Raw genomic sequence first — 26,983 nt, 5'->3', positions numbered from 1 at the left:
TAGTTTAAAATATTTTTTTTGACCTCATAATAAAGAGGGACTAAATTCAAAAATAGGGGTATTTTAGTCCAAAAAAGTCCAGAATCTAGACCTCATTCAAACTTTTAATAGAAGTATAGATAAACAAAACTTTTATTATATTAAAATTTTTAAAATTTATCTTCTCCACTTTCTTCCTCTTCCTCTTGTTGTCCCTATTCTTCTTCTTCTTCCTCCTCCCCCTCCTAAAGAGGCTTATACATCTTGCTTTCTAAACTACACTCTATACTTCCAGATGGTGGAAGCCCTTGAATCACACCTCTGTGTTTTGAAACATTGCAAACAAACTACCAAAATAAAAAGGGAAATTATTCTCATCTCTTAGAAAATCAACAGTGCTACCAAGTAGAAAAAACATATTTACAGGAAAATTACTGTGGAAACTAACAATATGACATTTCTAGTTCCATAATATCTATGAAAAAGGCAAATACATGCAAGCAGCAAAAACATATCACTCAAAACTAGAATACAGAATTCATATTTGTACCTGGTATGCTCTAACTTGTTTTAATAGGGCTTCAGCACACATTGTGAGGTCCCCTTTAATTTTGTGCCACCTTGCATATAAACCCCACAAATCTTCTCCCGAACCACTACGAACAACCTATGACAAAAACAGAATAAATTAGAAGCAAAAATAGATCAACAGGTATTAACAAGTCTGTTGTAACGAGTGACTGTATATGTGGGCCTTTGTTTACAAAACAGCAAACAAAGTCGACAAAAAAAAAATGATAGAGAGAATCACCAATGCTTCAAACCAAATAAGGAGAGTACGTGTATGAGAATAGCGATTAAAAAAGGGAGAAAGGATGTCAAAAATAGCCTTCTTATGCATCAATTATAATGACCCCCAAACTCCTTACTGAGGTAAACCAAAGCCACAAAATAACTCATCCCTCTAAACCCCTCTTCTGGTTTGAGAGACAGTTAGATCATTAGCAAATCACTGACATGGGGTTCCCTAGGTGAATAGGCAAGGCGCATTTGAAGGTATATGTGACTAGCTTGAGCCCAGTCTTAGTGCCTTTATGCCCGGTGAACCTCAGCCCACTTGTGGTCTCGTGCACCTTAGTTCACAGACACCCAACTAACTTGAGCCTAGGATAGGGCTCCACCTCAGACAAACAACTAAGCTCCTTGAGGCAAGCTCAAAGAAGTCCTAAGGATTTTGACTAAGCAAAAGAAGGGGTTCTGTCGAAGTGTTGAGTGAGTGAAGCGAGCTGAAGTAATGCAATTGAGAGAGAAACAAATTGAAAGTTTCACATGCCTGAATTGTTAAGTGCATGAATATGTTTTAATTATGTTCGATTTGATTTCTACATTTTCACTTTGAATATATTCGATCTATTGTTTTTAGGGAAATTGTCTAAAACTCACCATGACTTTTCAGCATTTCTCTTAAGCTCAGCATAACTTTTCAAAACATCCAAGGAACCCCATGTCAGTAAGTTGACATTAAATAGACTAGCGGATGTTGGTAGATTACTATTTTACCCTTTGTTCAGTTGTAAATGGAAAATAAAGCAAAACTTTGATAAAAAACAACAAAAATATATCTCAAATATTTCAATCTAAAAACTTTTCGGCCCATTTTACATATTTAAGTAAAAAAGGAGCTTCAAATTAAAAAAAAAAAAAAACGCTTTTGATTCAAATCAAACTCATCTGACGCTCCATATCTATTTGCACAGTTCAACTGTCACTTTATCCCTTTTAACAGTCTCTCAAACCAGAACAAAGGTGTATTGAATAAAAATTAGGCTCACATAAAAAGGTGTATTGAATAAAAATTAGGCTCACATAAAAATATGTTTAATAAGGCTGACATGCCATACAGGGAAAGTTTGGTCATAAAAACTGCATTTATGCTTACGTGGACAACTTCTGCCAATGAACACTAACAGTACTCTAACGGATGGTGAGTTTTGGAAAACAAAAAATCACTGACATGGGGTTCCCTAGATGTTTTGAAAAGTCATGGTGAGTTTAAGAGAAATGCTGAAAAGTCATGGTGAGTTTTAAACAATTTCCCTTGTTTTTATGTATTTTAGCTAAAGCCAATAGGCTTTTAAAACAATTAGCTCCTTTCAAAATTCTTGTTTCCATATATTTGATTTTTCTCTTTGGATCTTCGAAAAATTCTGCACCTAGGGCACAGAAATCCCCTTGCACCTTATGCTATTAAAACACCAACCTAGTAGGGATCTAGCCTTACTGAGAGAATGGCAGTAGACCCAAGGATTTTCTTCACCATCTGTCACCACTATTTGTGAATTCCCCCTCTTACCTCCAATATAGAGTACTCAAGAGCAAATGTGAGGTGGAGCCCACTCGGAAGAGATACCAGCTAAACCCTAGAAGTCACCCATCTCACTGGGATACTGTATATTTCAACTTCAAGCCATTTACACATAAATATCTTATGTTTACATGGGCACCAAATACACCTATTTGGCATCTAAAATCCTCTTGATTTGAAGTGGTAACATTAGAGAGAGCAGAGGGGACTGTAGGAGAAGAAGCTTAAGAGAGAGGAAAGGAGAAGGAAATAGCAAGAAAAAGTGAAAGGAGAGGAAGATCTTCAACTATTCTGTTGGAATTATCATTTCCGCTAACAAGATCTTCAACTATAGCAACTCTCAAACCCCATGAGCCATTGCCCTGTATTCTGCCTCTACACTAGAGCAAGCAACAACAGATTGCTTATTATTTCATGCTTATGGTGCTATTGTCCTATTGGCATTGATATCTATGTTATTCATGTCCAGTTAATTAATTTTTTTGTTCTATACCAGTCCAAGTAAATCATAGAAAGGTCCAAAGTCTCCAAACCGTATTAGAAACAGCACCAAACCGTAATAAAACAGTTTGGTTTGGTTTGGTTCATATGTGCACACTTTGCAAGGGAAAGGGTGAAACAATTTCCTATTAACTACTCTCCTAACCTTCTGCGAATTGTATTTGGATATGCATTTCTTTTCTCTTTGGATGCAGGTAGGACTCACACAGTCACCCTTAGACATTGCACTTAGCCCTAGTTTTTTTTAACAACCAAAGAAGAGAGGTAGAATTTAATGGAGGGCAGCAAGGACAGTGATTATTTGGACATTTTAGGAATAAAGGGATGGCAGAATTTTTAAGGAAAGGTGCAGATCCAAGGAAGAAATTGCAGTGGATATAAAGATCAGGGTTATACACTAGGTAAGAAACATTAAGGGATTGTGTTAGATGATGTCCCAAGAGCTTGAAAAGAAGTAGCTACATCATCTACCATGAAGGGTAGAAGTGTCACAGAATGGAATGCTCCCTCAATGAATAGAGTGAAGTTAAATTGGAGGTATTTTCAGGGATACAAATGTAAGGTGGTGGCATTAGTCTCTTGTTCTCTTGGAGTAGGGGATTCCTTAAGGGCTGAAGTGATGGCATTGCTCCAAGGAATGAGCATAGCAAAGCAACAAGGCTTCCAAATTGAGGGGGTGGAAAGGGATTCAAAATTTATAATATCTTTGGCAAATGATAGAAATCCAAGCATGTGGATTCAAAGGTACAATATAAGAGAGATCAAGAACAAAACAAAGGAGCTGCAGGCAACTTTTAGATGGGTGAAGAGAACAGCAAATGAGATGGATGAGTGCTTAGAAACAAGGGATGTACAGGGAACAACTTTTTTGGGGCAGATTTGTAATTGGGGACTTTCATTTGTTAAAGGGACAGAACTCCTTTAGAAAAGCAATACTATGTAAAGTGTTTAATTAATTAATTTAATTAAATGAGATTTTACTGATCAAAAAAATATCTTATGTTTACATGGAAAGAGAGGCCACAAGACATGCCAGAAACATGAGTTGCAGCTATGTTAACAAAAGAAAGCCACAAGAGAAGTAGATGCCACAAATGCCTTATACCTGCTGCAGAACCTTTCCAAGTAACCCTAGCAAATGCTCAGTTTCACGTGATCTTTCCATTCCAGATTCTGAATATTCTAACTCAGGCACAGAGTGACCAATAGAGTTGTTGGGAAGAGCTTGAACTTGACAATTACACTCATCAGTAGTAGAAGCAGAAGAAAGAAAATGCCCTGAAGTTCTTTCTTCCATCTCCACTATTATCCTCTCCAATAATTTGGCATCTATCCTTTTATTTCCAGTCATATCCAGTACCATCTTTGTAGCTTCCAGTGCCTACATAAAAAAAAAAACAAAAGATTCGTGTTAGTCCTGGAACTTAAGCATTCACACATTAATAATATAGATTGTTAGTGGTGTTAGTGAAGGGGTATTTCAGTCTTTGTACTTGTTGAGAATGCTGATGTGTACTGTTATGTTAGTTCGAGTGCCTCTTACTTAAAGAAGGGCACTCAAGTCTTTTTCAATAAGTCAATAATATAATAATAGGTCTGGCCGAATCAAGGTATTAACTTTTTTCCCTAATTCGAACCAGCCTTTCTCTCTTTTCTCTCTTCTCTCTTTTCTTCTTTCCTCTCCTACTTCTTGCTGTCTACTTTACTCTACAGTCAACGAACAAGACAGAATTCTATGGCAGGTCAAACTTCAACATGGTATCAGAGCTAGGTTCACCAAATCAGACTTGCTAGAATTCTGCCTTCTGCGCATTCGAATTAGGGTTTCACTTGGGGTTCTCAGTTGTGAGTTGGAGACTGGGAAAAGGGCTGAAAAGGAGTGATCGCCCTCTTCCCTAGGAGGTCTCTATGCCTCCGATTGTGTCGTTGGTGATTGGTTGCTGTGGTTTCTAAGCCCTAGTTAGGGCTGGTACGTGTGGTGCAGTGGTGTCTCAGCCCTTCGTATGGTTGGCCTTCAGGCGATGAGGTAAAGTTTTTTTTATATATTTTTTTTGTTATGGAATACATGAGAGGTGTAGTACAGTTCGCATGATGGGTTTTCAGATTGCAGTATGCTAGGGTTTATGCTAGGGTTTATTCTGGTTTGTGTGTGATTCGAATGGCAATAGTGTCTACTTAATGGTGAAGCTTCCTATAGTTGTGGATTAATGTTGGTGGTGTTACAAGTGTGGTTTTCAGCTTTTGATATCGCTGAAATCAGTGTGTAGACCTCGGTGAGTAGGGGTTGTGGTGTTGTAGTTTTCAACATTTAATACTGCTGAAATCAGTGTACAGACTTCGGTGAGTAGGGTTTGTGGTGTTGCAGTTCTCAGCTGTTGAAATCAGTGTGCAGATTTCGATGAAGTGTCTGTGTGTAGTGTGCAGTGTGTAGTGCTCCTAATTCAGTGCTCAGAATTAAGGGAGTTCGGCAATGGCAGATAACAGTGATAGTAAACCTAGTGTCATGATATCTACTGACTACCTGAATGTCCAAATGACCTCCATTAAACTGAATGGAGAGAATTATGTCCCTTGGGCCAAGTCTGTAGAGGTTTTTCTGAAGGCGAAGAAGAAAGTGAAGCATATAAGAGAGGAGAAACCCCCCGCTAATTCTCAGGAGTATGAAGACTGGGAACAGGAAGATGCACAGATCATTACATGGTTGTGGAACAGTATGGAACCCAAAATCAGTGTGAACTTCATGTTTCTTGACACAGCCAAAGAGGTGTGGGATCATGCCAAGAAACTGTATTCAGGTCAGGATAATACCACTAGGGTATATCAACTGTATCAGGAATACTTCAATCTGCAACAGGGAAATCAGAGCCTTGAGGAGTACTATGCCAATGTGAGGAATATCCGTAATGAGTTAAATGTCTATCATCCTCTCACTTCAGATGTCAAAGTTCAACAGCAACAGCGAGAGCAGCTTGATGTAACACGGTTTCTGGTGGGGCTGAAGTCTGAGTATGAACCAGTACGAGCCCAGATACTAGGGGGATCTGCTCTTCCATCTTTAGAGGAGGTGTTTGCTCGTCTTCGGAGGGCTTCCATTGGATCTATGGACTCTAATGTCTCCGATAAATCAGCATTTGCAGTGTCAAGAGGCCGAGGTGGCAGAAGTGGGACTCGAGGAACCCAGCCTGGCAGGAGTGGTAGTGGTGGATCTACACATATCCGTGGTGGTGGTCGTACTGGAGGCAGAGATTCAGGGGGAGCTCGTGGTAGAGGACGTGGCTCGGGTCCACGGAAGTGTACTCACTGTGGTTTGGATGGACATACCATTAAGCTATGACTTACATGGTCCTCCCTCGACGTGGGCCAACCATGCCATGACTAGTGACACCAGTTTCAGCCCTACACAGGAGAAACGGTCAGCTGACCCGATGCCTTCTACTCCCTCAGATGGTCCAGGCAAGGAGATGGTGAGTGTTCCTCGTGATGAGTATGAGAGGTTTGTTCAATCCAAGTCGCAGCAGAACACAGCTTCCTTTGCACACTCAGGTATGGCTTGTTTGGCATCCACACCCAACCCCTGAATTATTGACTCTGGAGCCTCCGATCACATGACGGGAACTCCAGGTGTGTTTTCATCTCTCACTCATTGCTCAACATCACAATCTGTTACCCTTGCTAATGGCTCCACGTCATCTATCTGTGGTGTTGGTAATGTTGACCTAGACCCTGTATCCCTATCCTCTGTTTTATATGTACCTAAGCTTCCATTTAATCTTATGTCTGTTAGTAAGCTGACCAAGTCACTTAAGTGCTCCATCACTTTTTACCCTTCTCTGTGTGTTTTTCAGGATCTCAAGACGGGGATGAAGATTGGTGGAGGGCATGAAGCCGGTGGACTGTATTATCTTGATGGTGGTGGACGAACGTCAACGGCTCTTCAGTCATCCATTTCTCCTCTCCAGTGGCACTGTAGATTTGGTCATCCTTCGCTGAAAGTGTTGCAGTCCTTAGTCCCTTCATTGAGTCAACTTTCTGTTTTAGATTGTGAGTCTTGTCAATTTGGGAAACACCATCGTGTTCCCTTTCGTTCTAGGGTCGATAACCGTGTGTCGAGTCTTTTTTCTTTAATTCATTCAGATGTTTGGGGTCCTTATAAAGTGATGTCATATAATGGATACCGATATTTTGTTATTTTTGTTGATGACTGTTCAAGAATGACGTGGCTCTATTTAATGAAAGAAAGAAGTGAATTATTTTCCATCTTCCAGAAATTTTATGCTGAGATCCGTAATCAATTTGGTGTTCACATCAAAATTTTCCGTTCTGATAATGGTCGTGAATACTTGTCTTCATCTTTTCGAGAATACTTGGACCAACATGGCATTATACACCAAACTTCATGTACCTATACTCCGCAACAAAATGGGGTTGCTGAGAGAAAGAACCGCCATCTTGTAGAAACGGCACGCTCCCTCATGCACCACATGAATGTTCCCAAAACTTTTTGGAGCGATGCAATGCTCACCTCTTGTTTCTTAATTAATCGGATGCCCACGTCTATCCTTGATGGTCGTTCTCCTTTTAGTGTCTTATTCCCCAACATGTCTCCGTTTCCGCTTTCTCCTCGGGTATTTGGGTGTGTCTGCTTCGTTCATAATCTGAGTCCCGGGACTGACAAGTTAGATGCACGTTCCATGAAGTGTATCTTCCTTGGTTATTCCCGAACTCAGAAAGGGTACAAGTGTTATCATCCTAGTTCTCGTCGTTCCTTGGTATGTGCTGATGTTACATTCTTTGAGTCTACTCCGTTCTTCGTGGGGTCCGGTGCTGCTGCTTCCCCCACATCACCACCTCCTCTTCCTCTTCCTGTGGCTGATCCACCTCCTTTGGTTCCAGTCATGCCTACGTCCTTGCCTCCGGTGCCACCATTGGTTGACCGTCCACCCATCCGTCACGTGTATACACATCGCCCACGTGTACCGGCTGCAGCTCCTCCAGCTTCATCACCGTCGACAGATCCAGCTCCAGCTTCGACACCAGCCTCCGACCTAGATCTTCCTATTGCCTTACGGAAAGGTAAGCGTACTTGCACCCTTCACCCTATTTCCAATTTTGTTTCACTTACCCACCTCTCCGCTTCCCATCGCCAGTTCATATCTTTGTTATCCTCCGTGGTTGTTCCTAAGGATGTCCAGGAAGCCCTTACCTCTCCAGAGTGGTGCCGTGCTATGGAAGAAGAGCTCTCTGCTTTGCATCATAATCACACTTGGGATCTCACCGCTCTTCCTCCTGGGAAGCAGGCTGTCGGTTGTAAGTGGGTGTATAGTGTTAAGTACTTGCCAGATGGTCGTGTTGAGCGCCTGAAGGCGCGGCTGGTTGCCAAAGGGTACTCCCAAACCTATGGCATTGACTACACGGAGACGTTCTCCCCGGTTGCTAAGATAGGGTCAGTTCGTGTCGTCATCTCTCTTGCAGCTATGTCTGGTTGGCCTCTCCATCAGCTCGATATCAAAAATGCCTTTTTGCATGGGGATTTGCTCGAGGAGGTCTACATGGAGCAACCACCTGGGTTTGTTGCTCAGGGGGAGGATGGTAAGGTATGTAGACTTAAGAAGGCTATTTATGGACTTAAACAGTCCCCTCGAGCATGGTTTGGTAGGTTCAGTGAGGTGGTCAAGAAGTTTGGTCTGAAACAGTGCCAAGTTGATCACTCTGTCTTCAGTCTTGACTCTTCGGCAGGTAAAATAATATTGGTGGTGTATGTGGATGATATCGTTGTGACTGGGAATGATAAAATGGGCATTGACAGATTGAAGGCATTCCTACAGGAACACTTTCAGACAAAGGACCTTGGCAAGTTGAAATACTTTTTGGGCATAGAGGTAGCAAGATCTAAGCATGGCATTAATTTGTGCCAGAGGAAATATGTGCTTGATTTACTGGAAGAAACAGGATTGTTGGGTACTAAACCGGCTGAGACACCTATGGAAACAAATACGAGGCTGAGCAGTGATATAGGTGAAGTGTTTGAAGAGCCTGGAAGATACCGACGACTTGTAGGCAAACTAAACTATCTAACCATTACTCGGCCAGATATTTCATTTGCAGTTAGTGTGGTGAGTCAGTTCATGCAGAAACCTTTGGTCCCACATTGGAATGCAGTGCTAAGGATTGTGAGGTATCTGAAAGGAGCTCCTGGTCGTGGTTTGCTGTACAGAAGTGGTGGAAAACTGGTAGTAGAAGGATACACCGATGCTGATTGGGCAGGTTCTATGTCTGATAGACGATCTACCACAGGCTATTGCACCTTTCTGGGGGGTAACCTGGTAACATGGAAAAGTAAGAAGCAGTGCAGAAGCGGAATATAGGGCCATGGCACATACTGCTTGTGAACTAGTGTGGCTGAGGAACCTTCTACAGGAGATAGGATATGACATCAGTACTCCAATGAAGCTCTACTGTGACAATCAGGCAGCGGTTCATATCTCTTCCAATCCAGTGTTTCATGAAAGAACCAAGCACATCGAAGTTGACTGTCATTTTGTGAGAGAGAAGGTGCTGAATGGGGTGATAGAAACTGCATATGTTAGTACGGGAAACCAGTGGGCAGACTTGTTTACAAAAGGCTTGAGTCGGGGGAGAGTGGACTACATATGTAACAAGCTGGGATTATATGATATATACTCACCAGCTTGAGGGGGAGTGTTAGTGGTGTTAGTGAAGGGGTATTTCAGTCTTTGTACTTGTTGAGAATGCTGATGTGTACTGTTATGTTAGTTCGAGTGCCTCTTACTTAAAGAAGGGCACTCAAGTCTTTTTCAATAAGTCAATAATATAATAATAGGTCTGGCCGAATCAAGGTATTAACTTTTTTCCCTAATTCGAACCAGCCTTTCTCTCTTTTCTCTCTTCTCTCTTTTCTTCTTTCCTCTCCTACTTCTTGCTGTCTACTTTACTCTACAGTCAACGAACAAGACAGAATTCTATGGCAGGTCAAACTTCAACATAGATCATGGAGGTACTTGTAAATGTCAATAATCATGGACCACCGATAGTGTTAGAACCCACCAATTTTTGTTGGGTCCATCCAGGTGAAAAAGGCAACTAATAATAAACACAGCAACAACACTTTAATTGTAGAACATGCTAAACACCAGAACCATACACTAAAAAATAACCATTGTGATTATGATTAGTCAAACAAATACAGCTGGGAAATTATGCAAACCCAGCTTAGATGTAAGGTTAAGTTCTAACTTACAGGATCTCTTAGATAGGCTTCAATAGTGGGCACTGCCCACCTGAAAAGAGGCCATGTCGATGCCCTAACTACATGTTTGCATTAACTGCAACTTCTCTCACTAAAATTCCCTACAGATCGAATCTAATATGATAGGTGGTACTTTCTTTTGTAAATTTAGGGCTTCTAATTTCAGAATAACAAATTCAACTTATATGTGTTTCTAGCAAATATAATGGGGTTTGCACCAACATGATACTCAAATACTAATTCACTAACCAGCCTCAATATTAGCTTTTTTTTCAATGTTGCAACCAAAACTGATTCAAAAAGTCTGGATAGACTTGATTAATTCAAGAAATGATCCTCCCCGATGCATCTTGTGCCATTTCAGAGATCACATATCCATTGCAACAAATGGATGTAATGATCTCCCAAACAAGCCAGGAAAAGAACTGCCAAGCAGATCCAGTAGCATATCATGAATGTGCAACAAAAATGACTGAATATTATGATCATAATCGTATGCAAATTAAAGCTAGGAAAATGTGGTTCAAGGACAGGGAGGTATTCAAGGGCTCCACTCTCACCAAGTTTAAACCTATTCCCATTAAATTGGTGGTTGATAAAAAATAAAAAATAAATAAAAAGAAAGGTGGGAAAGGCATTGGGCTTATAGCTACAGATGACTAGAAAAAAGGGAGAAAAGAGAAACTTCCAACTATTTGCAAGGGATACAAGTGGGTCAAAGGGAGTCAAGGGAGCAGAAATCTGTGAAACATGCTAGGAGACCTCTGTAAGGTGAATAGAGGGTATGGTAGAAAGAAGAAATCTATAATGCTGGCTAAAGAATCCAGTCCCAACCTTGACCTCATTCATCATCATCCAAGTCTTGTCCTAACTATATGGGGTCAGCTACATGAATCCACTCATCCATCTTAGCATTCACATTTCTGTCACATTCATTTTTCGGACAGGCTGTTTCTTGCTTGCTCCACACCCTGCTCCATACAACATAGCTGGCCTTACAAATGTTATATAGAATTTTCCTTTTAGGCAATGTGGTATTCGCCTATTGCATAAGACTCTAGATGCATCAGTCTGTTTTGCCCATCCTGCTCCAATTCTATATGCAACATCATCCTCAATCTCTCCCCTAGTTATGAATTATTAAACCAAGGTAACCGAAGATGTCATTGAGTTAAAATAAGTGTACCCAACCTTGACATCATCTAGAGGCAAAAAGAGGACTAGAAGCAGGGGTAAGGGTGGTCAAGGCAAGACTGAAGTGATTTAGAGTGGCTTCAGGCTGACCATATGAACTTTTGGTGCTTGGGATCATTGCTTGGTTGGTTTTTGTTGTGGCAGGCTTCCAAATTGTAGATTTGGGTTTTGTTGGTTCTATTTTGGGTTGGGTATAATGAATATTTGAATTTTATTGAGAACTAATATTTTTGCTTGAGCCACAGAGCTCAGCTCAATCTTTTCTCTTCCCTTTAATGCAGATGTTTTGACTATAATGGATATTCTAAAGTGTAGATTTAGGGTGTTTTTTGACTTCTCCCTTTTCCTTCTTTTTTTGGCCTTGTTGCAGAAAGACACTCTTGCAAAATTTGGACTGCCATGCACAGTGTGGGTGTTTTTTTCATTGTTTTCATTTTAGTATTTTCTATTCAAAGACCCAATCTAGCACATGCATTAGCATGTCATGGATATGCCATAAAACGATTGAATATCATGATTGTTAGAGTTTATGTATTAAGTAGGTATGTGGTAATTTGGGTAGCTGAGACACTTCTCTAATTTAAAGAAAGGCACTCTTGTCTGACCCCTTTTATAAATTAAGTATGTACAGACTTGTATTTGTCTCTCACTATCAGGCACTAGGAATGAGGCACCGGCATCCTTTCTTTCTCTCATTTTCTTTCTTCTATCTTCTATTAGCCTTCTTTTCTTTTATTCTCAGTCTCATACGAGAACAGGTCTGAGAAGACCATCAACCTCAACTAATTGGATAGTCACCTTTGGTGACCACATAGTCATGTTTGTGGTGGTTTAAAGACTCCCTACTTGAGGTTGCAAAGAGGGCTATCGTGATATCTTGTGTACTGCAAGGCTTTAAGTGATCCACGTATATTTTCAAATCAGTAAATGGTTCCACTCCAGTGCAGTGGTTTACACATCAAATCTTCCTTGTTGGTGCTATGGTGATCTGTAGACAAGGCTGGTTGCCTCCTTCATGATATTCCTGTGGTGTTTTGATCCTATTGAAGGAAGTAGATATTGTGGTTCCAGTTAGATCTCATTTTAGTATGGTGTTCAGTCCACTATTATTCAGCATAGTGAAGTGATTTGGCTTCTTCCAGAAGGAATCAAAGTCCAGTTTGCTAGTAACTCTAAACATTACTTTTACCATTCAGATGACTTTGATTGAACCGAATTGTAATAATTATGCCCCCATGGACCAACTCAACAGAGATTTTCCTAAAACCGAAAGGAAAACTTTGGTATCCTCTTGATCCTAGGCCATTATCTGGCTCTAGTGGATATACTGAGCGAGTTCAAGAAAATGGCCAAACTATAACATGGCTGTGGAAAATTATAGACCTTAATATCAATAGTAATCTTTTGTTCTTGCAAATAGTGAAGGATATTTGGGAGAATGTATAGCATTTGTATTCTGGATAGAACAATGTTAATAAAGTTTATGAGTTATGGCAAGATTAATTTTCACTTCAGCAAGATGACAAAAGTGTCAAGGATACCATACTGCTCTCAAAAACCTTCAAAATGAATTAAATGTGTATCAGCATCTTACTAATTGACTTGACGGTGCAGAGATAACAACAAAAGTAGTTAGATCTGGAATGTTTTTTGTCAGGACTCAAGACTGAATATCAAGGTTTAAAATGTCAGTTGTCCAAGTATAAGAAACATGTCGGAAATGTCAGAAATATCATATTGAAATACTGTAAAAATTATAGACATGGTGGAAACATTGTAAATATGCAAAATATAGAATAATATTTTATGAAATGATAAAAGAAACATAGGTACACCCTTTTAAATTATTAACTTGTTCCAAATCTACTAAACAAAGCTAAGAAACTAAGGTTATAGAAAAAAGAATATGTTCAAAAGTTGCCCTGTAAACCTTACGATTCAGAGCTTCATGATAGAATAGTTAAAGCAAAATTTCACAGAGAATTAAATGGTTGTAATAGATCAACAAAATAATCTATTACACAAAGAAAACTAATATTTTTTTTGATAAAAACAACTTAACTTCATGCTTACAAAGAAAACTAATATTTAACTTCATGCTTGAAATGAATGTTTAGCTAGCTCAAAGTGGTAATCATGTAAAGGTCCGTTTCGTTCGCAGTCAGAATCGAAATCCTTCGGAATCGGAATCGGAGTGGTCTATTCCCATAGTCTATTTGGTTCAGACAGGAATGGGAATGGGAATTGGAATCAATAGGAATGGGATTTCATTCCCAAGGGAGGGGCAGCGAATGGCCATTCCCTCAAATGGGGGAATGCCATTCCAGCAGGAATGGGAATGGAATTCCGATTCCACTCAACCAAACAGTTGGAATCAGAATAGCGCATTCCGATTCCAATTCCAGACCCCTATTCCCCTGAACCAAACGGGGCCTAAGTTTGGTGAGCAATAACATTATTACTCCACATATCTACAATAATCACCAATTTATGTTATAATACTATCTCTTGTACTCCATATAGTGCTGGTAGTGTTCACTGGGGAATATGTATGCCATGCAAACTCTCTTATACTCCACATATTGCAAGTAGTGTTCATTGGGAAATATGTCAATTTCAGTAAAATTTCATGTCGCTACCTATGGAAATGAAAATATGTTGTTGAAATATTAGGGAAATTAGGGACATTTTAAACCATGCTGAATATGACCTTGTTCATGCCCATTACCTTGCAATTAGTGATACGCAATCCTTGACTGAGGTTTTTTTCATACGACAGAGAGTTTACTAGACACATGGAGAAAGTTCCCCTAAAGTGGACTGATCAGCTCTAGCTGTTGCTAGAGGTAGAAACATGGAATTTTGGGATGGATGTAGTAATAGAGGAGGTCATGTTCCTTTAACCATGGGCGCAAGTCATGATTGTAGTGGATGAGAGAGCTAGGAGTAGGTGGCTCAAGAGGACATGGTGTTCCTAGGAACACATTTCAGTGTCTGCACATGGGAAGGTATTCACATAAAGTTGGGACAGGTGGACTTAAGATAGAAGCAGTGGTTTCATATGTATTTCAGTTCATATAACTTTTTTTATCAATCACTATGAGATTTCAATAAAAATGAAGAGAAAAGAGTGAGAACAATTAAGAAATAAAAACAAAGAGAGGGACTCTTATCTCTCCCCAAAAGAACCCTTTTCTATTTCTACAATTGTGCCCAAAATAGTTGATCTCTTCCCACCGCTTGTTTAGCTAAAGCATCAGATAATGAATTAGCACTACTTTTAACCCATTGCAACCTCACTTTCATGTCTGTCAACCCTTTGCATCCACCCATAACCAATTTGGAATATCCTTCAATAATCAGTTTTCAATGTTCATGTTCCTTGCCCTTTGTACCCCTTCTATCAATGCCATAAACCCTTAAAGAGGCTCCTACACCTATTGAACCTGAATATAAAGCAGTTATTATGCCCTCTTCATTTCTAAAAGCACCTCCTATACCTGAAATGCCCAGATTTCCCAGGCTGCTTCCATCAAAATTGAGTTTAATGAACCCCACTTCCAGTTCATATAACTTAAGATTATAGCAGTTAGAGGTGGGTAGGGGTGCTCACGGTTCGGTTAACCAAACCGTGGGGCATTTTTGGAACCGAACCGGTACTACCGGTTTTTGGAAAACCGGTAACCGGAACTGAACCCAAGCCAGTCGGTTAACCGGTTGACCAGTTCGGTTAACCATCGGTTCGGTTCGTCAATTTTTCGGTTTTTTAGTTTTTACAATAATAAATAATATATTATAAATATATATTTATATATAATGCATATTTATTAATTTGTAATATATAAAAAATATAAAATATATATAGAAATATATGTATAGGTCGGTTCGGTTAACCGTCAATTTCTATATTGGTTAACTGAAACCAAACCGGTGCCATCGGTTTTTTAAAAACACCAAACCGAATCGATCGGTTCGGTTAACCAATTTTTCGGTTCGGCTTCGGTTGGTTTTTTCGGTCGGTTCGGTTTTTCGGTTTTTTTTTTGCTCACCCCTAGAGGTGAGAATAATTCGGTTAAACACACAAAAAAAAAAACGAATTTTCAGTTTTAGTCTTTTCGGTGATTACTTCAGTTTTAGTTCCTCAAATTCGGTTTTTGGAAGCTTGTATATCGATTTTAGTTATTACATTTAAAAGTTCGGTTAACCGAAAAAAAAAACAAACTTTTAAATGTGTAATATATACAATAATATTATAAATGTATTATGTGTGATATATAATATTATATATAACAATAACCAATTTATTTAATCAAAATAAATAGTTAACAGAAAATTTTTTAACCAATTTATTTAACTGAAATAAATAGTTATGTGTAAATCATCTTTAATATTAATAAATATTTCTGGTCCATGAAAAACCACATTTAAATCCAATTTAATATTAATAAATATTTCAATTCAGTTATTTTGATTTTTCCAAAACTCAGTTTTGATTCAGCTTTCATTTTAATAAGTCCGGTTATTTAAATGGTTTTTTCAGTTCAGTTTGAACCGAACAAACCAAATTCTCAACCCTACACTGATAGTGGTGACTACCCATTGAGTAATTATGGGTTTTCTCTTTTATTTCCCCAACCCCATTTCACTTTTGCAAGAAACCACTACAGCCATCAACAGCTTATAATCTTGGAAGAAATTCAACATCCATAAAAGACTGAAACTAATTTAGGTACATTTTTCTTTATTTTTCATTGAGGCCCAAAATTTTCCTGTTTCAGACATTTTCATCCTTTGTGCTAAACCAAATCCAAATGCTTTTTTTGTAATAAAATAAAATTTATTAAAAGAGAAAAAGATACAAGAAAAGTGACCAGAAGTCGCACAAGAGAAGAGCCCTTCACCAACCACAATCCAATACACCAAGCCCTCAACAACACTACCAAAATTAAAGACAAAACAACTAAACCCAACACAAATTACCAAATGAACACGACAAAAGAAAATTTATGCCCACTCGCTTCCACAACAACAGACTTTCTGACAAACACCAAAAACAAAACACTTAACACCAAATCAACACCTCAACTTTGCTCAATTGTGCTGCAGCTGCAGAGACTTGACAACAAAGCACTTCACCATATCCAATTCTTTCACAACCTTCCATCTACGTAACATGTATCCCAAAATTCAATGTAATTATACATTTTGAAATTTTTGTAGTTTATCTCACAAAGGTATATTTTATCATTTTGGGAAAATCTATCTCAGAATAGTTTGAAATAAATCACCTAAATCCACCATTCCTTCTAGTCCAGAAAATCATTGTTAAACTGTTCCTATTTCAATTACCACCTTAGACTCATCCTTCAGCCATTCGAGTTATACATCCACTAGCACCAAAGTGGTTGCTCCTACAACAATTTGGCAATACTAGAGCAGGACTGTACAATCAAATTGTGCTTATCAAATGGGGAAAAAAACTCATCTTTTGGAAAGTGAACCAAAATTTGGTTTTGCTTCCAAGTTTAGAGAGAGAGAGAACAATAATAGAAACGTCTTATATTAATTTTTACCTGACCAAAATTGCCTATGTCTACAGCAACCTGACTGTAATTCTCCCACAATTGCCAACTGTTGCGTCTGCCACCATGTTACAGCTAGTCAGCATAATGAATGAAATAAATACAACTCAGGAGATATTCCAAGCATAAAAAGCAATTTTGAAAGAAGCTATTTGATTGATCTCTCCATCATTAACCAGTCAAAGATTTTACTTTCTAAGCTGGTAATATAATCTGTCAATCAAGGGTACAATGGGACTCTATTGAAGGGTATTGTAGACATTGTCAAGCAGGGTTGAAGTAATAATTTTGAGCCATAATAATTGTATCTATTAAAGAAGTTTGTTGAGTCATAAGCCAGGCCTGGGAAAAGTGGATTCTTAAACAGTAAACAGAAAAATTAGGCATGGAACCAGAATCCTGGAAAATTGAAGTCAACAGTCAAATTATGGAAGACTGTTGTATTCCCTAGCTAATGAGTACTTAATAAACAACAACAACCAACCAAGAAATAGGGAACACCAAGAGTAATTAATGCAAGAATATACCAGTGATTTAAAAGACACGCCAAGGTGAATAGACGAGACACATTTTAGGGTATGCGCCACGCCTAGGTCCTAGGCACAGCCCTTTCAAAAGGCGCACACCTGGTGCACCTAGGGGTGTGCATGATGCGCCTTGCACCTCAGTTCAGGCATGCACCATTATAGAATTTTATACTTTTTAACTTTTTTGCTTTTTCTGAACCTAGCGTCTGGGTTGGGGCTCGACCCCCGACCACACCCCTCAAGGCAAGCCCAAATAAGTCCATGTTAGGGTCTTAAATTCTTAATTCTCACATAAAAATAATGATTTCTATAATTTTAATTGCCTTTTAAGAATATATTTTAATAGAATGAATGAATGAACCACATTAGCAAATAAGGGGTTCTCGGAGCTTCAGTGAGCGAGTGAAGTTAACCCCCTATTTGCTAATGTTTTTCATTCATTCATTCTAATAAAATTGTTGGAAAGGGATGACGAGGATTATTCCTTGCGGAATCCGAGTCAGAATCTTTCCTGTTTTTTTAGTTATTTATTTTCTTATTTAGGCTGTGATTATTTTCCTTTTTTTTTAGGCTGTGATTTAGTTTCCTTTTTTTCTTTAGGCTAAATTAGTGGGTTAGTTTCCTAGAATAGCTCCTAGATTGATTCTTAGAAGTTGTATATATTTGTACAGATCTTCTCAATGAAATTAGAACAGAAATCTTCAAACATTTGTTTCTGTTTTCATGGTATCAAAGCCCGCGACGATGTCTGGAACGAGCCATTCTTCACCAACGGTGGACTCGACAGCAGTAGAATCAACCATGAATGCATCGAGAACCCTTGGAACCTCCTTCACCACCTCTGACATAAGTCATTCTCTGCAGATTACCCAACACAAATTAGATGGGTCCAATTTTCATGAATGGTTTCAATCCGTCTTGTTAGTGATTCGAGGAAAAGGAAAAGTGGGTTACCTTACTGGTGAAATCCCTCCTCTAGCGAGTAGTGATGCGAGTTACAAGACATGGGAAGCTGAAAACTCCATTGGCATGGTGTGGTTAATCAATTCCATGGAGCCGCAAATAGGACGCACGTATTTGTTTTACAAGAATGCTCACAAAATATGGAAGGTTGTTCAGGAGATGTACTCAGATCTTGGAAACACGTCTCAGTGTTTTGAAATTCGTTCTCTCCTACGGAACATAAGGTAGGGATCAATGTCAGTAACAGAGTACTACAACAGGCTGATTGGTCTATGGCAAGAAATGGATTTGTTTTATACAATTCCATGGAAGTGTACTGATGATGGAGTACTGTACAATCAAGTCCTTGAGAAAGATCGAGTATTTGATTTTCTTCAAGGACTCAATAAAGACCTGGATGAAGTACGAGGTCGTATTCTTGGAATCAAACCCCTTCCTTCACTTCGTGAGGTGTTCTCTAAGGTTCGACGAGAAGAAAGCAGGAAGAAAGTCATGCTGAACCCATCCTCACACGGAATCCTAGAGGAACAATCTCAAGGATCTGCACTTGCATCTACTCGGTCTCAAACCTCAGAAGAAAAAAGAAAACCACCAGTGGTGTGAACACTACAAAAAGCCGTATCACACAAAGGAGACTTGCTGGGACATTCATGGAAAACCTCCAGATTGGAAACCACGAAATCAGAGGAAAGGCAACCCTTCAGCTCATGTAGCCGAATCTGCTAAGACAAAGAAGCCTAACACAACAACTTTCACATCGGAACAAATGGAGATTTTAAGGTCTCTTCTTCACCAGCAACAGATTTCTGAGGCATCAGGTTCTACACCTACAACAACAATTGCACAACGAGATAATATCTCATCATCTCTATTATCACGAAAAGATGATCTCAATGACTGGATTGTTAACACCGGTGCATCAAATCATATGACAGGACATCATACAGCTTTTTTGAATTATAAAAAATGTGATGGTGAGATAAAAATCTCAGTGGCAAATGGGAATACAATAATTGTGGCTGGAGTTGGAGATGTTTTTTACCAAGGACTTTATTTGAAATCTATTCTTCATGTTCCGAGTTTAAGATATAATCTCCTTTCTGTTAGTAAGTTAACTAAGGATCAAAATTGTAAAGTAACATTTCTTTGTGATCGTTGTAATTTTCAGGATCCATCTTCGGGGAAGATGATTGGCAATGTTGAAGAACGACATGGTCTCTACTATCTCACTGATTCTTCTCCAAGGCCAAAACCACATCTATCTCTTTTTGCGTCTAGTTCGTTGAATTCAGATGTAATTCTATGGCACAAACGCTTAGGACATCCTAGTTTTCAATATTTGAAACATTTGTATCCAAACCTATTTCTCAATAAAGATCCTTCTTCTTTCCATTGTGAGTCATGTATTCTTGCGAAACAGTCCAGAAAAAATTATCATATTCACAATTACAAACCTTCCAAACCGTTCCATCTTGTTCATGGTGATATTTGGGGAGCATCACGGGTTGTGGATTTAGCAGGCAAGAGATGGTTCATCACCTTCAAAGATGACCATACTCGTGCTTGCTAGGTCTATCTCTTAAAGAACAAATCTGATGTCGGGTATGTGTTTCAACAGTTCCATAAAATGATAAAGAATGTGTTCCAATGCAACATTCACATACTCCGCACAGATAATGGAGGAGAGTACTTTGCACAAATTCTTGGAGATTACCTCATTCAGAATGGCATATTTCATCAAAGCTCATGTACATCTACCCCACAACAAAATGGGGTTGCAGAACGAAAAAATCGTCATTTGTTGGAGGTAGCTCGATCACTCATGTTTGCTAGTGCTGTTCCACATCATTTTTGGGGAGAATTTGTATTAACTGCTGCCTATTTAATCAATAGACTTCCATCAAAACCCCTCAAATTCCGTACACCAGTCAGTTGTCTCCAAAAAGAATTCCCTCATATTCGTTTACTCAACTCTCTCCCACCAAAAATATTCGAGTGTTCTGTGTTTGTTCATAATACCAGTCCTACTCGGGGAAAACTTGATCCGAAGGCCATCAAATGTATCTTCATAGGATACTCTCCCACTAAAAAAGGATATAAATGTTACAATCCTGCCACAAAAAAATTCTATGTATCCTATGATGTTACATTCCTGGAAGATCAATCCTTCTATTCCCATGATTCTCTTCAGGGGGAGAACTTAATTGAAGATAATCATTGGGATCCTTCGATATCTCTTCCGGTGTCTTTGCCCCAGTCTCCATTAGTGTCCACTTTACCATCCTCTGAGTCTCAACCATTACCCCTACCAGATACAACCACAGGTCTCGGTCAAGGGGGAGAATCAGTCCAACAACAAAGTGAACTAACTGTTTACTCAAGGAGGCCCCGTGTTACTCAGCAAAACCAATCATCGGAACCTATGGCGGATTCACCACAAGATTCACAAAGAGGTGTTGTTACAATTAATGATTTGGATGTTCCCATTGCTATAAGAAAGGGGGTAAGATCTTGTACTCAACATCCGATTTCAAATCATTTGTCATATTGCCATTTATCTAACACTCACAGGGCATTTGTATCTCAACTTGATAATGTAACAATTCCTGCAAATATATATGATGCCTTGAGAGATTCAAAATGGAAGGCTGCTGTTTTGGAAGAGATGAAGTCACTAAATGACAATAATACATGGGAAGTTGTAAACACGCCTGAAGGGAAGAAGTTAGTGGGTTAGGCTTGGAAGGGAAAATAGAGAGATACAAGGCGCGTTTGGTTGCTCAAGGGTATACGCAAACATACGAGCTTGACTACGAAGAAACTTTTGCACCAGTTGCAAAATTGAACTCTATACGGGTTCTCTTGTCTATGGCAGCCAACTTGGATTGGGAATTGCACCAAATGGATGTTTCAAATGCTTTCCTGAATGGAACTCTCGATGAAGAAGTCTACATGAAGCTGCCTCCTGGCTTCGAAGACAAAGAAAAACCAGGACCAGTGTGTAAATTGAAGAAGTCTCTGTATGGGTTAAAACAATCTCCTAGGGCATGGTTCACTCGATTCAGCACAGTTATGAAAAGATTTGGATACACACAATGACAGGCAGATCACACCTTATTCATAAAACAGTCAAGGGATGAAAAAAAATCAATCTTGATTGTGTATGTTGATGATATGGTAATCACGGGTGATGACAATGATGAGATTACGAATCTCAAGGGCCTACTACAATCTGAGTTCAAAGTTAAGGATCTTGGAAAACTTCAGTATTTCCTTGTGATGGAAATTGCTAGAAGCAAAACTGGAATTTTCATTTCTCAAAGAAAATACATCCTAGATCTGTTGAAGGAAACCGGGAAGCTTGGTTGTCGTCCAACTAGCACTCCACTGGAGAAGAATTGGAAGCATAAGATCTCTGAGAATGATCCTCCAACTAACAAAGAGAGATATCAACGTCTTGTGGGAAAACTAATCTATCTATCACTTACTAGGCCCGATATTGCCTATAGTGTTAGCATAGTTAGTCAGTTTATGCATGCTCCAACCGAGAGACATCAGTGTGTTGTTGATCAGATCCTTAGATATTTGAAAGGAACTCCTGGCAAGGGTATATTGTTCAAGAAAAGTGATAGCCGGTTAGTTGAGGGATTTGCAGATGCTGATTGGGCTGGTTCGGTTGAGGATAGTAAGTCTACTACAAGATATTGTACAAGGGTTTGGGGGAATGTTGTTACATGGCAGAGTAAGAAGCAAACTGTTGTGTCCAGAAGTAGTGCAGAAGTAGAATACAGGGCAATTGCACAAGGGATTTGTGAGTTAATATGGCTTGAACGACTACTGTCAGACTTAAATGTTCCACTTGATAGTCCAATGAAACTGTATAGTGACAGTAAGTCAGCAATAGCAATTGTACACAACCCTATTCAACATGATCAAATGAAGCATGTTCGCATTGATAGAAATTTCATCAAATCAGAGATCGAAAGTGGAAAGATTTGTCTATCCTATGTGCCATCTGGATCACAGGAAGCAGACATCCTCACTAAACCATTACTTATGGTCGGGTTTGAGACAAATGTATCCAAACTGGGAATGATTGATATACATTCACCAGCTTGAGGGGGAGTGTTGGAAAGGGATGACGAGGATTATTCCTTGTGGAATCTGAGTCAGAATCTTTCCTGTTTTTTTAGTTATTTATTTTCTTATTTAGGTTGTGATTATTTTCCTTTTTTTTTAGGCTGTGATTTAGTTTCCTTTTTTTCTTTAGGCTAAATTAGTGGGTTAGTTTCCTAGAATAGCTCCTAGATTGATTCTTAGAAGTTGTATATATTTGTACAGATCTTCTCAATGAAATTAGAATAGAAATCTTCAAACATTTGTTTCTGTTTTCAAAAATATCTTCTTAAAAGGCAATTAAAATCTTAAAATCATTATTTTTTTGTGTGAGAATTAAGCATTTAAGACCCTAACATGGACTTGTTTGGGCTTGCCTCAAGGAGTGTGGTACAGGGGTCCAGGTGCTCCGCCAGGTTCAAAAAAAAAGCAAAAAAGCATAAAATTCTAAAAAGGCGCACACTAGGGCTAAGGCACAAGGCACATCAGGCGCACACCTAGGCACACCAGGCATGCGCCTAGGACCTAGGCGAAGTGCATACCCTAAAATGTGCCTCTCGCCTGTGCACCTAGGCACACCTAAGGTGCATCTTTTAAATCACTGGTTTTACATCACATTAGCTACTTGAAGTAATGCAATTGAGGAAAAAAGGAGATTGTGGGTTTTATATGCTTGAAAATGCTTCATATGTTTGACTTTATTTTTAAATTTTCATTTGAATACGATTTACATGTTATGTTTATGTATTTTAATTTTAGATAATAGGTTTTTTAAAACATTTATTTTAAAATTTAAGTTTATATTTTTTTATTAATATTATGTTTAATATTTTTTATTCTTTTGGCTTTTCTTGAATTTTCTGACTTTTTTATTTTTTAGCATTTGTTTTTGTATTTTTACACCTTGCTTCAAAAAGGTGTGCAGCTCGCCTTGTGCCTCAGGCGCAAATTTCCCCTTGCACTTTTTTGCGCCTTGCACTTTTAAAAAACTAGTGTATTGTATTCCTAGAGGCAAATATTTGATTTCTGATTTTTATTTTGATAGTTAATATTAGATTTCTGAATCTACTGAACCTCCTGCTTCTTTTGTGTTATGAAAGTCATTGGCACTATCTAGTCATAGGAGACTGAAATACAGTGTTAAGAGCATAATTATAAATTTATAATTACAAAAAGCGTTATTTATTGAATAAAAAGGAAATGAAATTGGTGTGTAATCTAGTCCTCTATTTTATCTCTAACCATTTTATCTACTTCTCCCCTAGTTCATCCTTCTTCTTCTTCAGTTCATCTCCATCACAATACTTAGGGGTGAGGCGGTGAGCATTCGGTTTATTTGGTTAAAAACTAAACCGAATAAACCGGAATTTTAAAAATCGAATTAGAAAAATGAAAACTGAAACTGAAACCGTATTAGAGGAAAACCGAAATAACCGAAACCGAAATTTTCGGTTCAGTTTACGGTTAAAACCAAATTTCAAATATATATATATATACTATATTATATATTATATATCATAACATAATATATAAATATATATTATGAAATCAAATTTTATTATATTATATATTATATATTACATGCTATATAGCAAAGTTCAGTTAATTCAGTTTTTTCAGTTAACCAAATTTCTAATTCTAAAAACCAAAACCGAAATATTTAAAAACCGAAAAAAAACTGAACCGAATTAACCAAAAACCAAAATAACTGAACCAAAAAAAGAAAAACGAAACTGATATTTTTGGTTCAGTTTGTCAGTTTTAACCGAATAACGCTCACCCCTAACAATACTTGATCTAAGAAGACAACTTATTGTTTGGTTCAACCAGCTATAACTGGCTTATTCTGTCATTCTACATGTCTACTGGATTCGTGTGGGATTTAAAAGGTGTGCCTAGGAGCAAAGGCGAGGCGCATTTTAAGATATGTGCCTTGCCAAGCCCCCAGGCACAGCACTTTCAAAAGACACGCACCTGGTGCACCTTTGCACTTCAGCCTAGGCACACGACTTCTGAAATTTTGTGTCTTTTTTCTTTTTTATGTTTGTTATGCCTGCTCTTAAAACCCCATAATTGCTAATGTTGCTCGTTCATTCATCTTAATAAAAGATGTTTTTAAAAGACAATTAAAGTTACAAAATCTTTTTTATAGGGATTAAGAATTTAAGACCCTGATATGGACTTGTTTGGGCTTACCTTGAGGGGCTTGGCACAAAGGTGGTTCATAGAAATAGGAATGCATAATGTTTGACATCACATTAGCTATTTGAAGTAATGCAATTGGGAAAAGAATAAAGAGATTCAGAATTTTACATGCCTGAATATGTTTTATATGTTAGGCTTGATTTTATTTTTAAATTTTCATTTTAAATATGTTTTGAAATATTTTAATATTTAATATTTTTAATTAATATTAATATGTTTTACAGTTTATATTTTTTAATTAATATGTTTTACACTTTATATTTTTAATAATATTATTTTTACTATTTTTAAATGTTTTGGCATTTTTTGCATTTTTGCACCTTGTTTTGAACAGGTGTGCACCTTGCACCTCAGGCACAAAATACCCCCTGTGCTTTTAAAACACTGGTCTTCTCGACATTAAATGGTGTCAAAGCATATATTCCCTATTTTAATGAACATAAATAACAAAAACAAGACCTGAATTTCAATGCCTCCTTAAATGCAATAAAAGCCTCCTTGCTCTTCTTCTTCATCATATGCCTGAAAAGTTTTAAAAAAATGTATTAAACTGTGGTTGCAGAATCCATATGAGAATCAAAAACTGAATCGTATCTGGAAAGATTAATTTATAAACTTAACAGATATTTAACCATAAAACTGAACTTTGAGAATGCTTCTCGGACAATTCATATGCTTCCTCGGTTTATAAAAAATACAGAAAAAAAAAAGCACATGAAAAGATCCAAGAACAAGTAGTAACAGTGGTTATCAATCGAACAATAAGAAAATACAGAATTTGAAACAAGGTAACTGTTTGATTGATCTCTACACCATTAAGGTGGCCAACCACAAAAAAAAAAAAAAAAAAAAAAGAAGAAGAAATTCAAGTTTCTAACAGAGGATATAGTATTTTACTGAAAAAAAATACATGTTAGTATTCACAGCACCACGTGTAAACCCTTTAAAATCTACCAACACTCAAAAGTTGCATGTGCAACTTCAATTGGACTGTTCAACAACTTAAACTACATTCAATCAAATGTTAGAATCCCATCAAAACCTATATTTTATGAACTTCCCTAACCAAAACTAACTTCAGAAGAAAAATATAAAGGATCTTGTTTGAACCACTACGACACAATTAGCACAAAAAGAAATTAAAAAAAAAAGGAAGAAAACATTACCAGTACAGTATCCTAGCTAGGAAATTTTATTGGGCCTCAGGTAAAAGACTAAACTTTGACTCTTAACAAAATATTTATTTTGACTAGTTACATAAACTAATCTTATACGTAGTTGTCAAAGCACCAAGACAAAGCTAGGTGACAGGGGAATGCCTTATTGCCAGGGCAACATGGATCTTTTGAAATAAAAAAACCTAAATCATAGGGTAATTCCCTAGGTCTCATAGCAGCCAGCATATATCTTTTAGTAATAACTAGCAATAATCTTCATCCAATAAGTATAAACTTTCATATTAAAACATAGAAAATCAACATATTCATTAAAAGAAAAAGAAAAAAGAAAAGAAAACCTAAAAAATAGTGGCTGAGCCCCTGTTTTTGTCACAGAAGGGAAAAGAGAGAGAAGAAGAACAACATCAGCCAGAAAACACATCTTGACTCAAATTTTCAAAAGGCACACGCCTGGCTGAGGCGCAAGGTGCACCAGGCATGCGCCTTTTGAAAGGGCTGTGCCTAGGACCTGGGTGTAGTGCCTACCCTAAAATGCACCTCGCCTGTGCGCCTAGGCACGCCTGAGGTGCACCTTTTAAATCACTGGGCTGCCTCCATTTACTTTTTTGGAAGTTTAACTTGGGGATTTGTATTTATTCTTATAATCATTTTGATCTTCACACAATTATTTTTTCTAATTAGAAACAGCCACTTTGAATGCTTGAAAAATATAGTTTCTTGAGAGAACACTGAAACCATAAAAACAGGAGAATATGTCATATTTTAAGTGGGTTAACTATCACCAATTGTTTTAGTAATGGTATGGAATCTGAGATGTCATAAGTGCAAGAGCATACAAACAAGCAATATTATTCCAAGCTTCTCCATTTTCAGGGTCAAGTTGAACAGCATGAGTAAACCCCTTCACTGCCTTCTCAATATCCCGAGCCTGCATCATCCCAAAAGTAGAAATTTCAAGCATTAGAAGAAACGTATTCCCTTCATAACTCCTAAAGTCCAGAAAAACAGATAACGGTTATTCAAAAAAATAATTTAGAAAAAAAAAAAAAAAAAACTTATAAGGCTGCCTTGAAGGGTAAATGAACTTAAAAGGATAGATTTTGTTT

General features: G+C 37.9%; 1 protein-coding gene across 2 annotated transcripts in view; it reads right to left on the bottom strand.

Annotated features, from left to right (window-relative positions):
• The window catches only part of LOC104593837 (uncharacterized), a 71,431-nt gene that overhangs the window by 23,507 nt on the left and 20,941 nt on the right, over nucleotides 1–26,983 (bottom strand). For both annotated transcript variants that reach the window (XM_010253860.3, XM_088888052.1), the window contains exons 14-18: nucleotides 26,714–26,805; nucleotides 25,159–25,221; nucleotides 16,880–16,946; nucleotides 3,951–4,226; nucleotides 530–646 (exon numbers count right to left, since the gene is read on the bottom strand). In XM_010253860.3, the coding sequence (XP_010252162.1) occupies nucleotides 530–646; nucleotides 3,951–4,226; nucleotides 16,880–16,946; nucleotides 25,159–25,221; nucleotides 26,714–26,805 (615 nt within the window). The remainder of the gene's footprint in view (nucleotides 1–529; nucleotides 647–3,950; nucleotides 4,227–16,879; nucleotides 16,947–25,158; nucleotides 25,222–26,713; nucleotides 26,806–26,983) is intronic.

The sequence above is a fragment of the Nelumbo nucifera genome, chromosome 5, assembly GCF_055504915.1.
Source record: "Nelumbo nucifera cultivar China Antique chromosome 5, China Antique-T2T, whole genome shotgun sequence".
Taxonomy (NCBI): domain Eukaryota; kingdom Viridiplantae; phylum Streptophyta; class Magnoliopsida; order Proteales; family Nelumbonaceae; genus Nelumbo; species Nelumbo nucifera.
The sequence above is the reverse complement of the archived record's forward strand: the minus strand, read 5'-3'. Positions and strand labels throughout refer to the sequence as shown.